The 14,468-nt window shown below is 37.9% G+C and overlaps 1 protein-coding gene across 1 annotated transcript in view; it reads left to right on the top strand.

Moving 5' to 3' along the window:
• The window catches only part of metap2a (methionyl aminopeptidase 2a), an 18,383-nt gene extending 4,330 nt beyond the window's left edge, over positions 1-14,053 (top strand). The window contains exons 2-11 of the mRNA XM_046873893.1: positions 235-339; positions 486-551; positions 2,563-2,665; positions 3,038-3,199; positions 4,018-4,199; positions 4,309-4,403; positions 6,557-6,653; positions 6,740-6,843; positions 7,868-7,983; positions 9,424-14,053. Of these exons, the coding sequence (XP_046729849.1) occupies positions 235-339; positions 486-551; positions 2,563-2,665; positions 3,038-3,199; positions 4,018-4,199; positions 4,309-4,403; positions 6,557-6,653; positions 6,740-6,843; positions 7,868-7,983; positions 9,424-9,676 (1,283 nt within the window). The 3' untranslated portion in view covers positions 9,677-14,053. The remainder of the gene's footprint in view (positions 1-234; positions 340-485; positions 552-2,562; positions 2,666-3,037; positions 3,200-4,017; positions 4,200-4,308; positions 4,404-6,556; positions 6,654-6,739; positions 6,844-7,867; positions 7,984-9,423) is intronic.
• Positions 14,054-14,468: the final 415 nt, after the last annotated feature.

A 14,468-nucleotide genomic window follows, 5' to 3' on the forward strand; every position in this document is an offset into this window, starting at 1 on the left:
CGAAGATTGCGTGCTTTCTGCCAAGACCACCTCCCTGTTTTTTCTGCCAAGATCTCCATCCCATCCATGCATTCTGTGACTCCCATTTAGGCCACTCAGTCATTGCTTTGATATCCCATGGGTATAGTTGATAAGGAAATAGCTCTGGTTAAGGAAATAGCTTTGGATTTGAATATATGCCATTAGCACTTCGCTTTTGGGCTCATTCACGCATGTATGTGTGTGACTTTGCAGCAGGACAAGCTGAACTGGGGGAGGACGGCGTTGTCGAGGACACGAGGAAGTCACTGGAGCAGCAGAGCTTGGAGGAAAGAGAGCGAGACGAGAACGGGGAAGAAGGTGTAGCACACAAACACATTTATACTCGAGTCCACGCAAATACGTCTTGCAACAAAACTTGCCTAATTTAATCCTGGATTCTGAAGAAAACAGTAGCTCAGAACATTCATTATTTACAGTATTGATTGTGATAAAATATTTTACAGATGGTGATGATGGAGACAATTCTGCTGGGAAAAAAAAGAAGAAGAAGACGAAGAAAAAGTGTGGCCGTAAGTTTCCCCCTTTTGTCCTTCTCAGGTGTCCTTACTACAGTAAGGTTTTGCTCTTATTCCTGGCCCAGTGGATGAGTTCATGCCTGGCAGGGCAGTAAAGTGAAGTGGCACTGGGCCAAGCATTCTGTACTACTGGGAAAATCCTGCAGTGTAAATTTCGCTCTGCTGCCCTCTTACACTATGCAGTCACAACTCACTCATCAATATGGACTCTTATTAATGAATACATCTACATTTATTCTATTGACAGATTTTTTTTTTGGTCCCAGGAACCCAGGAACCCAGCCAAGTGATTAGTCATATGCATGAGTGCGGTATCACAAGGGTCACTCTGGTCATATAGTGATAATCATTTAGTATGCTAAGAAATCTGAGCGTATATTTAATAGTCACGTAGATATTAAATAAAAGATATTGCTTTTTATTTTTTTGTGCAAACATAAAAAAGCTAATACATATAAAATCAAAACTCCAAGGATAAACAAAACATGAATATGAAAAACCTTAACTGAGACGAACAGCATCAACTATGGAAGACAAATGTGAGACAAAAAGTGCCATGAAGGTTGAGACTTATATACAAGTGCTAATTGCAGGACCATGTGATTGATGTGTGAGTGATGAGTGACATGGGAAATGAAGTTCAGGGTCATAATCCTGACACTAGTGCCATATAAGAACGGGCAAATTTCTTAGTCTTAAATGAAATTACATTAAAATTATATAAAATTAAAGTTGGACACTAAGGAATCTGTTTTTCATGCATTTGCCTCTAAAAATGCAGTTGTGTGTTTCAGCATGAGTGCAGTTACACGCACAATAACGACAGGCATTAGATTTGCCGAAGTCAATTTTTCTCAGATCAACACAATATCGTACAATTTGTTTAATTCTTAACGTTCACAATAAAATTAGAGATTTAGAGGGACAGGGCAGTAAAGCTTAAAGGGGTTCTAAATCGGTAAACTTGTTGTATTAGAGTTCACAGCTTTAAAACTTACAGTATAGAAACAAAGCATTTTAAATTACATTAGAGTTACATTATTGACTATATATGTATACATTAAGGGTGTAATTGTACACGTATTCGTACCAAAATGTTTCGATATAAGGCTGTCGATCTTGTAAACATGTGTACCGAATACAATCTTTTGTATGTGCGGAAATAGTAAATTAATTAGTAATTATTATTAAACTTAAAAACATGCACAACAATTTTACCTAGAGCAGTAAAATAAGCGCAGTATCATTGTAGCTACTCACTATGTACCGGAAAAAATAATTGTTTTGCACATGCATGAAAACGGCTACAAAATTCGTAACGCCAAAAACTTTCGGTACGAATACGTGTAGCGGTACACCCCTAATAGATGTCGCCCCAGAAGGAAACCTCTTCTGTAGCTGGCTCACAAGAAAGCCCACAAACTTTGTTCTGATCAGTCTAAACAGTCTGCTTCACTGACTCAGGACTACAGTGCATTTCATTACCATCACTACACACCTCAACATTGTTTAGCTGTAATAAATGGACATTCGATGCCACCCAGATGAGGATGGGTTCCCTCTTGAGTCTGGTTCTTCTCACAGTTTCTTCCTTATGCCATTTCAGGGAGTTTTTCCTTGCCACAGTCGCCACCGGCTCACTCATCAGGGACGAACTTGCACTTATATAAAACAATCTTATTGAATATACAATCTTAAGAATCTTATCGATTCTTTCTTACCAAATTATCTGTGTCAAGCTGCTTTGAGACAATGTCCATTTAAACGTGCTATACGGAAAAAAAAAAGTTGAATTAAAAGTTTAGAAGTGCCGTGTGTCTAACATCCAGCACCTAATTATGGAGGAGTGAAAGTTAATCTCGGCAACAACCTGTGCAGCTCTGGTGAATGCCATACCCAGGAGGATTAAAGCAGTGCTGGATAACAATGATGCTCACACAAAATATGACCCTTTGCATCCATCTACCTACATCCCATCTAACATAGGTAACTCACTTTTTTACAGCCAAAACACAGACTGATCCTCCTACTGTGCCGATATGTGAGCTTTACCCAAATGGACTGTTTCCTGTCGGAGAGGAGTTGGAATATCCTTCCTCTCAGGATGGGTAAGATACTACTAAGTTTATCGTTCCCTTCTTCTACTGATGTTTATGTTCTCTTCTCTCTCCCTCTCTCCTCTGACCACCTTGTCCTACCTGAAATTTGCTCTACCTCAGATTACCCTGTGCGATGTGTAATATTATCTTGTATTATATCGCGGAGGTACCCGACACAAAGGTCACTTGCATACTCCTGTACTATTTAAGGAGTCTTGCCCCCTATTTTCCTGCTTGAGTGCTGATGAAAACACTGTTCTGTATTGATTGTGGCCTTCTGACCTCCAAGGGCTTTTTGCTTCAAACCGTTTTCTGCATTTACATATCACTGAGAAATGTACACACCAGTGTTCATGTATACATGTGGGAATGGGTGTCCAGGCGTAGTGATGTGTGGCGGATGAGCAGCGAGGAGAAGCGCATCCTGGACGAAGCCAGGGAGGACATGTGGAACGATTTTCGGCTGGCCGCAGAGGCGCATCGGCAGGTACGGCTGTACGTGAAGAGCTGGATTAAACCGGGCCTGACCATGATCGACATCTGGTGAGGAGCAATCACAATCCTTCATTTCTTGCACAGTGAGCTTATGACATCTGCAGCATCAGATTATGTTATATGTACGCACAAGACGATATGTGATATAATTGCATAGATGTGGCATGCTGGGAAAACCTCACTGCTAAAATACTCACTGGTTATTATTGTGATCTCTCGACTGGTTATTATTATAACCTTTCGACCGCATCAGACATTGTAACAGCATTGATCAGAATTTGGTTATATATTATGCAGTATAATTAACAGTATCTCATACAATACTTTAAAGAAATTACCATATTATACGCATTTCTTTGTTAAAACTAATTTTTCAACAACGTAACTAGGAGGAACACAACACCCACGAAGATAGAATAAGACTGTAATTGATATGAACTGCTACAACGGGTCAGGGCTTCAATTGCCATTAACAGTTTTTACACTCAAGGGCCCATCAGTGAACAGTTGAGAACCTCACCAATGATGAAACTGTAATGAATCTTTTGAGTCATTTTTAACATATTTGCATCAGTAAAAAATTATTTATTTATATATAATTATTATCATCTTTAATAGGGACTAATTTTAGACACTTAAATGTATATTCACAATCTATTTTATTTATTAAAGCTGCTTTTGGGACAATGCCCACTGTTAAAAGGGCTATACGTACATATAAAATGTAATTGCTTTGTTCCTTTGTTTATTAGTTATAGATCTTCTAGAGCGTTCGCCTCTTGTGCCTTAATTGACACCTTCTGACCAGTTACATTTGAGAATACAATTAATTTACCTCTCATCATCTCTCTGTTTCTCGCTCTCAGTGAGCGACTGGAGGAGTGCAGTAGGAGGCTGATTAAGGAGAATGGACTGCAAGCAGGTTTGGCTTTTCCCACCGGCTGCTCTCTCAACAACTGCGCTGCTCATTACACACCCAACGCCGGAGACGGCACCGTGCTGAAGTACGACGATGTGTGCAAGATAGACTTTGGCACACACATCAACGGTACACGCATTAGAACCGTTCAAGCTCAAAGAAAGCAATGTGTTCACAATTCTTTGTTTATTAACACACTGTACTTTGGATGTTAATTGTAATGCTTGTGTGTTGGCAGGGAGGATTATTGACTGTGCCTTTACTGTCATTTTTAATCCAAAGTATGATCCCCTGCTTGAGGCTGTAAAAGATGCTACCAACACTGGAATCAAGGTGTGGTGATGAGTCGACGTGCATGCATTGGTCTTAACCTCTGTATTTCACATTCCTTTTCTTTTCCTGTCAGAGCATTGCTCCGAAACTGTTGTATCTGAGGAATGACTGGTTTTTTTTGGGTGGACAGTGGATTTTACAGCTCACGGACAGTAAAATTAGCACAGACCAGTGTACCTGTGTAAGTCAGTATTTCTTAATGAATGTAGTATTTCAATTAAATTCAAAGTATTTTTATTTGTATAGTGCTTTTACCAATGAACATTGTCTCAAAGCAGCTTTACACAGATAATGTGGTGATAAGAATTAATAAAATGTTTTTTTTATAAGTAAGTTTGTCCCTGATGAGTGAGCCGGTGGCGACTGTTTAAAGGAAAAACTCCCCGAGATGGCATAAGGAAGAAACCATTAGAGGAACAGACTCAAGAGGGAACCACATCCTCATCTGGGTTGCACTGAATGTCCATTTATTACAGATAAACAATGTTGACGTGTGCAGTGATTGTGATCAGAAGCAAACTGTAGTCCTGAGTCAATGTAGCAGACTGTTGAAATTAACTACAGTCCAAATCCATCCTCAAAGCTCCTGTTCTTAATCGCTAATTTCATGGAACCACCCAAGGTTGTTGATGAGAAACCGTCCCCAGCTGCACAAAGTGGCCTCCAATCGAAGAGGACACTATCCAGACGCAGGCCTGGACGAAATGGGAAGATCTGAGGAGAGAAGAGAGTCAGGAACAGTGGTCACTGGAACTGAGTATTTCTTTCTTTAAGATTGCAATCAACCAATAACCAAATATAAATCAATTATAAGTATTATATTTGTACATTATTATGCATTTCAAGATAATATTGCACAAGCAACTGGTTGTAATGGAAAGGAAATACCTATAATTCAACTCAATTTTAATTCAACTTGTAGACTACTTTTAACAATGGACAATGTCCCAAAGCAGCTTTACAGAGATAAATAGGTTATAATGTTGTATAAAATAATGTATAATATAATTAATTTACTGGCTATAAGTTTGTTTTTGATACTTGTAAATGTTATCCTTAATGAGTGAGCCTGTGGCAACTGTGGCAAGGAAAAAACTCTCTGAGATGGCATGAGGAAGAAACCTGGGAGGGATCCCATCTTCATCTGGGTGGCACCCAATGTTCATTCATTACAGTTCCATCATTGTTGCATTTTCTGTTCAGTGATGCAGAACTTTTCATGCAAACTGCAATCCTAAGCCACTGAAATAGACTGTTAAAATTAATTACAGTCCAAATCCATTCTTCAAAGTTCTTGAGTTGCTCAGTAACTTCATGAATCTTTAGGCTGATGATGTGGAACCATCCCCAGCTGCACATAGTGGACTCTAATTGAAGAGAACTCCATTCAAAGGTAGGGTGTCGGAATGAATCAAGCAGCTCTGAAAAAAAAAGAAAACGACAGGAACACTGGTCATTGGTACCTCAGGAACATGTTTAACTCGACGGAGAGAGAGAAGAAGATTAAATGAGAGGTGACAGGGAGAGAACTCGTACTCATGTTAGTTCTCACTCTCCATTGTTCTGCATTGTTGAAAATTTATGATCAAACTCTTGATGTCACCCAAATGAGGATGGGTTCCCCTTTTGTGTCTGGTTCCTCTCAAGGTTTCTTCCTCATAACATCTAAGGGAGTTTTTTCCTTGCCACAGTCGCCACGGCTGCTCATCAGGGATAAATGCACACCATTCACCTTGACTTCTGTAAAGCTGCTTTGAGACAATGTCTGTTGTGAAAAGCGCTATAGGAATAAACTTGACTTGACAGGGAGAGAGAAATAAGGATGGTTATTTATACTCATTGTTATATAAATGTTTAAAGACACTTTACATTATGATCAGGGTGCAACTTGGGACTTGCAAAACTAACTATGGCAGTATAACTAACTATTCTATGAATGGGAAATTTGATGTAGAGCACCACTTCACAAAAAGCCTGCTTGTGGATATTACAGTTTTTCAGTACCAAGAATTTGATTGAACTTCCTGTTCTTACTAGGTAACATTGAAAAAATAAAAAAGGGAATGTCATGCTAGGATTTTGTTATGCCTCTCTAGCGTTCCATGCTGTTTTGTGTCAAGCATTAACTGACCATGTAAAACTGATTGTCTCAGTGTGCAGGTATTGATGTGCGTCTCTGCGATGTTGGAGAGTCCATTCAGGAAGTGATGGAGTCATACGAGGTGGAATTAGATGGGAAAACATATCAAGGTACAGTATGAATCACATTGGTTTTTGGACTCTTGGAACAGAATAAATTAATAATACTGTCTGTGTGTTTTTGTTTTTTTCTGTAGTAAAGCCAATCCGCAACCTGAATGGTCACTCAATTAGTCAATACCGGATTCATGCTGGCAAAACAGTTCCTATTGTAAAGGGTGGTGAAGCCACCAGAATGGAGGTATGTTCACTCAGCTCTTCATAATCCAGTTTATATTGATTATATAGGACAGTTAGGTGTTTACCCATTTGTCAGACAGAGGTGTATAAATGGAATAAATGTAGGGGAATAAATGTTAAACACAAGTAATTGATATAAAATAAAATATATTATAAATATATACATTTAACTCTCTCTAACACTATATGGACAGGTTTGTGGACACCTGTTTATAAGATGCGTACGAGGTGCTATTAAAAAGTTTAGAGACTAGCTCTATTTACAAGAAAGCACTTTATTTATCTACGTTTACACACAATCACCTTTAAAATAGTCCCCTTGCACAGCAATACATCGCTTCCAGGGTTCCTGCCACTTCTGAGATCATGTTTCAGGCGAGAAACTCACATGTGAGGAGAGCTCGATGACAAGGTGCGCACGTGGTCAGAATAACAGATGTGGTATCGCATGTGGTCAGATTAGCACCGGTTGCACAGCTCTCTGACTTATGAAGGCAGTGCTCCCTGTGACTGTGTGTGAAGCTTTGTGCTGCCATCTGTAGGCATGTTACAAAACTAGTCTCAAACCTTTTTGATACCACCTCTTAAACGCTATTTTAAAGTCCCAGTCCATATTTAGTCCCTATTGGCTATTCACTAGATTTTGGAGTTTGTTTGTGGTGATTTGTGCTCATTCTGCCAAAAGGGTGTTAGTAAACTCTGATGAACACCTGATGTAGGTGAGGTGAGGAGGCCTAAGGTGCAGTCAGGGTTTAAATTTATCCCAAAGGTCTTCAATAGGGTTGAGGTCAGAGCTCTATAGCCAGAGAGTTTCTACTCCAACCAAAGCAGATCTTCATGGAGCTGGATTTGTGCATATTCTTATACTGGAACAGGGCTGTGTTTGTCATAGTACAAGTGAAGGAAAAATTTGGTTTATACATTTTCTTTAACAGTTTTTATCCTGGTATATATATATATATAAGACGTGTGTGTGTGTGTGTGTGTGTGTGTGTGTGTGTGTGTGTGTGTGTGTGTGTGTGTAGGAAGGTGAGGTGTATGCTATTGAGACATTTGGTAGTACAGGGAAGGGAGTTGTCCATGATGACATGGACTGTTCACACTACATGAAGAACTTTGACGTAGGACACGTCCCAATCAGGTAGGAGTGTGTATGTGTGTGATAAGGGGATGTCGTGGGAAATCCAGCGTTTTGTACTAATGGGATTGAGACCCACTGCTTAATTTGTTTACAAAAGTGGTCTAAATTAAAACAATAACAGTATTAGACAAATAAGCAATACTTTTAAATATTTGGAACTACAGGCTGACTAAAATATTGCTAGTTCTGGAGCTAAGAAGCTTTTAAATCCTATTAAAATCCACCTCTTTTTGACAGATTTTGCTTTTAAGCTGTATAATGAAGTTATACCAAACCCACATATAGGCAGTGGTGGACAGTAACAAAGTAAATGAAATACCTTGCTGTACTTAAGTCAAATATCGTTTTACTGAGCTACATTTAGCGAAATCAGTCGTTCATTTTTTATTATTGAGCGGATAAACTGTTCAAACCCGCAAGCAGCAGGCCACCAATCAGGGTCAAGCATGTGTTCCGTTATGAACTTGTTCTGATTGTCGCTTGGTGGTATCTATTTAGTACCAACATACAGTTTAGCATCAGTCCAACAGCAAGCAGAACATTTTGAGAAGAATAAATGATGGAAGAAACTCCAGACCGAACAACACCAGTGGCCTTATTTGCTCAATTTTTTTGAATTGGTTGAACAGAAGGTTTTGGGCTCATGATCATTTATTAGATATCAATCAGTGTTTAATTCCTGAATATAATTCTATAAAAAATCTGTGTGATAAGAGTAACAGAGTCTTTTCACATCAACTGAGTAAAATGATGATAGGAAATAATAATAGAAACATTATATCCATAATAAATCATAGTACTTTGGATACTCAGGTACATTTGAAGGCAAATACTTTTTTACATAGTGTATCTCTACTTTAACTCAAGTACATGCTGTTTGTACTTTGTCCACCACTGCATATAAAAACACAAAAAGCTTTGTTTCTAATATTTTTAGTTCTCATTCATACCTCTAACTTACAAATGGCAGCTTACAAATCTGAATCAAAAACACAGCCATACACAGCTTTTCTGTTTCATATTCCTTACAAAGCTAATGGCTGAACAATATTTGAGCTATAAAGCACCTCTGAGTTACCCAGATATTCGAATACTCATCCACATCTCGAGTCTTAGCAAATTTCAAAAGATGACGAGGTCACCTGCACCTTTCACATTAAACTATTTCGCCTTTTTATGGTATTGGATTAATTATAGATAATCTGTGTTCACACTATATACAACTCAAATCCTTTTGTCTTAAAGCCTTTGTGTTGATGTTCCAAGGCACGTTTTCTAAACTAACATTAGCAGTAAATTTGCAAAGACTTGAACACGAAATTGGACTGTCTTTCAATTTCATAAAGGTGTTTGTTCAAGATTGTTCATATACACTTTATTTGCTCAATAATTAGCTCTCCTTACACCATAGACTTGTATTTGATAATTTTTTTACCCCAGGCTACCAAGAGCCAAACACTTGTTGAACGTAGTGAACGAGAACTTCGGCACGCTGGCGTTTTGTCGCCGCTGGCTGGACCGGCTGGGCGAGAGCAAGTATCTTATGGCACTGAAGAACCTATGTGACCTGGGCATCATCGACCCCTACCCGCCGCTTTGTGATGCCAAGGGCTCTTACACAGCTCAATATGAGCATACCATTCTGCTCAGGCCCACGTGCAAGGAGGTGGTGAGCAGAGGAGATGACTACTGACTGTACAAAAGAAACTACACAGTCCGAAAGGGACACACGCTAATACGCACACTAATAGTAGGAAAATTTAACTAACTGGCTAAAGAGACGGATGCTGCAACATTTCGCATGAAAAGCTATATGAATTATACATTCTAAACTATGCAGGAAAACAAACGAGGCTTTTGTAGCTGCTGTCCTGGGCCTTGTTTTTCTAAATGCTCAGATCTTTATAGGACAAATCAGTTATCTCATTCAAACAGTTGAGCATTTAAGGGTTAAAGGCCTTGCTCAAGGGGGCCCAGCAGTGGCAGCTTAGTGGTGGTGGGATTTGAAATCACAACATCTTAGCCTCTGAGTTACCCCCTTCCCTTCGAACCATGCTTACTTTATTTAAAATCCAATTCCTCTGGTGGTGTACAGAGGCAAAAGTAATGTGAGTGAACATGGATTTGAGGCATTCGTGCAGAATTGCGCACACAACCACGTTTTCTGATGCCACATAAATGGACGTTCATTCGTTCTTGTTCTGTTTATGTAAGACATAAGTCTTACATAAACAGAACAAGAACGAATGAACATTCATACTCAATAATCAATATCAATAATTTACTAATAACTTTAAATGAAAAAGTGAAATAACTAAGAATTATTCAGATACAAAAGTGTTTTTGCAAACAAATGCAGACCGAGTTCAGTCACAGTGCTCCTGAATTCTCCATTGAGAATTGGTCAGAAGTTGTTGAACAGTGTATTAGCACTGATCAGAACTTTCTCTAACAGCAGGTTTATATTTTAGCTATAGCACGAGATATTATTCAACCCGAATTCCAGTAAAGTTGGGGAAAATGTAAAACGTAAACTAAAACAAAATGCAATTATTTTTGTTTATCCATAATTTTCAAATTTCAATTTACCTGACGACAGACCAGATTTTAAACGAGATGAAGATGAAGATGATGGCGGCATTTCTGGATCATGTTCCCACATGCCGCCTTCTTTGCATGATAGAGATTTAACCCATGTTTGTGGATAAAATGGCAAATTGTGTTGACAGGCAGTGATTGTGCAGAGATTGGGGGGTAATGCTCATGTCTAGCTGTGGGAAATTGGCAAAGGTGGATAAAACAAAACACGCCGAAGGCCATAAAAGTCAATAAAGTGGAAATAAAATGAATGTTTTTAAGTTTTTATTCTTTCTGTACCAAATGATTCACAGCCTGGAACCACTCCAAGGTCTGGTGGTTGAAAACCCCTGCTGTAGATGAGATTGGTGAAGCTTTGCCCAGCTACACTTCTGAGATACTCCACCGCAATAAGATACACTATTCATACCCATTCAAGCCATTTAACATAATTAGCTGCAAAATGTTCCTTTAGCTGTTTCTTTTTAATAACACTTGCTTTTTCAGCCATTTGTTGCCCCGTCCCAACTTTTTTGAGATGTGTTGCAGCCATCTAATTCGAAATGACCTTGGAATTTTCTGTCATTTTACATTTCCTCAATTTAAACATTTAATATTTTTCTATGTTCTATTGTGAATAAAATATTGGGTTATTGAGATTTGCAAATAATTTTGTTTTTATTTACATTTCTACCAACTTTTTTTGAATTGGGGTTATAATAATGTAATATCTCGCTAGACTTTAGCTAAAATGAATTAATGTAGAGTATTTCTTGCAAATTTATTTTTTAAATATTTGATCCCATATCAAGATGCACAACCTACTGTTTAGTCTCTATGCAAGAATCACTTAAATTCTCCTTAAGGATACAGTGCTTTGGGGAAACAAGGCCCAGTCAGGATCTAAATTTTTAGATACTGACAGCAAACAGCTTTCAAATCAGGTTCTGGAAATCTTGTAATCATACTATTTACTTGGGTTTTTTTCATATCCGAAGTATTTTTATTCAAATGATAAAGGGCTTTTTGGATTTTATGGATATGGCATGTGAAAATCTGAGTGGAATTTAAAAAAAGCTTTTATCTATTCCTTCTTAGTGCCTAGCAATAAATGAGAAATAATTGAGGTTAAAAGAGTATGGCTGCTTGGCTTCACATGGCATGACGATCTGCTACACACATTTAGGATACGTTGGTATCTACAATCTCTAGACTTGTAAACTCCATGTTTTGAGTTGAAATGTTTTTTTTGTAAGTCAGTTGAATACCTATATTCATTTACCAGATCTGTGCATGTTTTCATAATTATTCCTTCACAGACTAAATTCTTATCTACTGTCATGTATAAGCTTATTAGACATGTATGCTTAGTGGAGTTTATTGGTTAGTCATCAATCTAACTGTCCATATGTTTAAGCCTGGAATTGTTTCTTTTTAGGTAACCCCAGCCTCCAAATACCTCAATCCCTTTACAGAGTCTGTCAAAACTATAGAAACATCTGGTCTTCATGGTTATTGAGAGACACACGTTTGTCCTTTTTTTTTATATGCAAAAAAACTAGCTAATGTCAAGGTAGGAAGATTTACTGTATTTTCATTGAAAAATCCTCTCTTAGCATTAATAACTGCTTTACACACTTTTAGCATCTGGAAATACCTTGCTGTGCCTCTTATAAAACCTGCCAAAGGTGTTCTTTACTAGTTATAGATTTCTTTCTGATCTTGAGATCCAGTTTATCCCAGAGCAGTTTACTGTAATAGGATTTAGGTGTGGTGACTGGGCAGGACATTCCATGATAGATGACACTCCAGTCAACATTTTGCTCACTAATTGATACTTACAGTTCTCAGGCATACTGTAAGCTTCATGTCATGTCTTTGTATGGTGAATTCAGTTCCAATGAGCCGCAGTCCAGACAGAATTGTGTGGCGTTGTAGTATGGAATGGTAGCCATGTTGGTTCAGTATCCCTTTCACCATTTGTCCAAGTATATAATGAGTTTGCAATAAGTTTTCCAAATATAAGCAGAAATGGAATATGGCTAAAAGATATATATAAAAGTGGAAAATGACTTAGCTACAAGTATTTTATTTAGAGTTTGACCGAAACAGATAGCTTGGTTAGATCATACTTGCTAAATTTGAATAGATATTGAAGAAAATAAAAGACATGCATTTAAACTTAAAACAAAAAGTAACACTAAATAAATGAAAACAGTTACATGCAAAATTAATAAAATGTCACTTCAAATATCAGCATGTGGTGTCAGTGATTTACCTCTAGAGGCCGCTCTTGTTCTTTATAGTGCAACCCGGAAAAACTATTGGTATGTATTTTTTCTCATAAACGATAGTTTCAGCAATCAACTATCGGTGCTGATTATTTGGCAAAACCAATGTATTGGTCGAATTCTAATTTTATCCAAAACCTACTGTTATTGCCTAAGGTGACAGTTAAACTGTTAAATTGCCTAGTTGGTCGCATATAAACAGAACTAACATGCATGTGTCTCTTAAAAACAATAAAAGACAATGTTTCCACAATTTCTGTTTGCTTTGGATAAATATCTCTCCTGTTTAAAAATCAGCCATTTCTCTGAACCAGTGCTAATAATGTAAACACATGTTAGGGCATTAACAAGTAGACATTGCTTGGTGTAGCAGACACTATATGGCTAAAGGTTTGGACACCTGACTATGGCTCTTGTTCATGGATTTTCCTCTGTTGCCACAAATGTAAAAGCCCCCGATTGTATCGAATGCCTTTATATACTGTAGGATTACAATTTCCCATTCACTGAAACTAAGAGGCCCAAATCAGAGGAATTGAATCAGAGGAACTCACTCTGAAACCCAAATCTCCTCACACATCGTCACTCCCTGCTTCTGTAGAATTCAGTGGAAAGCCATCCCAGAAGAATATATACTGTATGTATAGCCCATATAGTGTAAATGTTAGAGTTTCACATAGACTCCTTTACACCTCTTTAGACAAGTGTTTCTAAAGTTTAGGTGGGTTCCTGTAAAATCCCTTGTATGAGTGATGAAGCACCTTCAAAATACAATTTCCTGCTACTAAGACTTTCAAGAGAACCTGTATCATTTAACTTGGTACATTTTCTCCATATATATGTTGTATAATACAAATAAATATAAAAATGTACAGACACAAACTGGTTGTTGGCTCTGCTTTTCATTTCCTTTTACTCTCAGATTCTTAATCACTGTAAATGTTGAAATGTTAAACAGGAAAATGCTCTGAGAATAATTTAGAATGGTGTGTAAGTGCTTCAGAGGTCTCTCGTGTCTTTACAGTGGTTTCAAGGCACGTTCAAGTCAAACTGGGACTTTTAATTTTCCAGGTATAAAAATGGATGCTAGCGTAGCAGGACTACCAAAGTAGTAAATGGCAAGTGTGTCCTTTTACTGATGAGCGGCGTAGTGATGAAGTGCACTGATGACGAAGTGAAGCAGGCTGTCCTAGGATGGTTTAGGCTTATTTACTAATCTTTTTATGCTGAATCTTTTCAATATTAGTTAAACACTGGGACAAGTGTAAATGTAGTAAGTATGTTGAAAAATAAAATTTTCCACCTCTTGAAATATGTTCTTTTATTTGATAAAGTTCTAGTTTGACTTAAAACCTGTCATGTATGCAATATTTTCTAACTAAAGCAACTGAACTGAACAAAACTAAACTTAGCAACTGAACTGCTGGCCATCCAGGGTGATTCATCTCCAGGTCAGGATCGTATGATATATATAAAACATAACTCTCTGATCTCTATTTCAACCACTGTTTGTAACCTTGGGGTAACCTTGGACAATCAACTGTCCTTTTCCTCACGTCGCAACATGTGACGCGTTCCTGTCCAATTCTCTCAGAAGGATTCGGCCATTTTTAAACA

Source organism: Silurus meridionalis, chromosome 18 (assembly GCF_014805685.1).
Source record: "Silurus meridionalis isolate SWU-2019-XX chromosome 18, ASM1480568v1, whole genome shotgun sequence".
Classification (NCBI taxonomy): Eukaryota; Metazoa; Chordata; class Actinopteri; order Siluriformes; family Siluridae; genus Silurus; species Silurus meridionalis.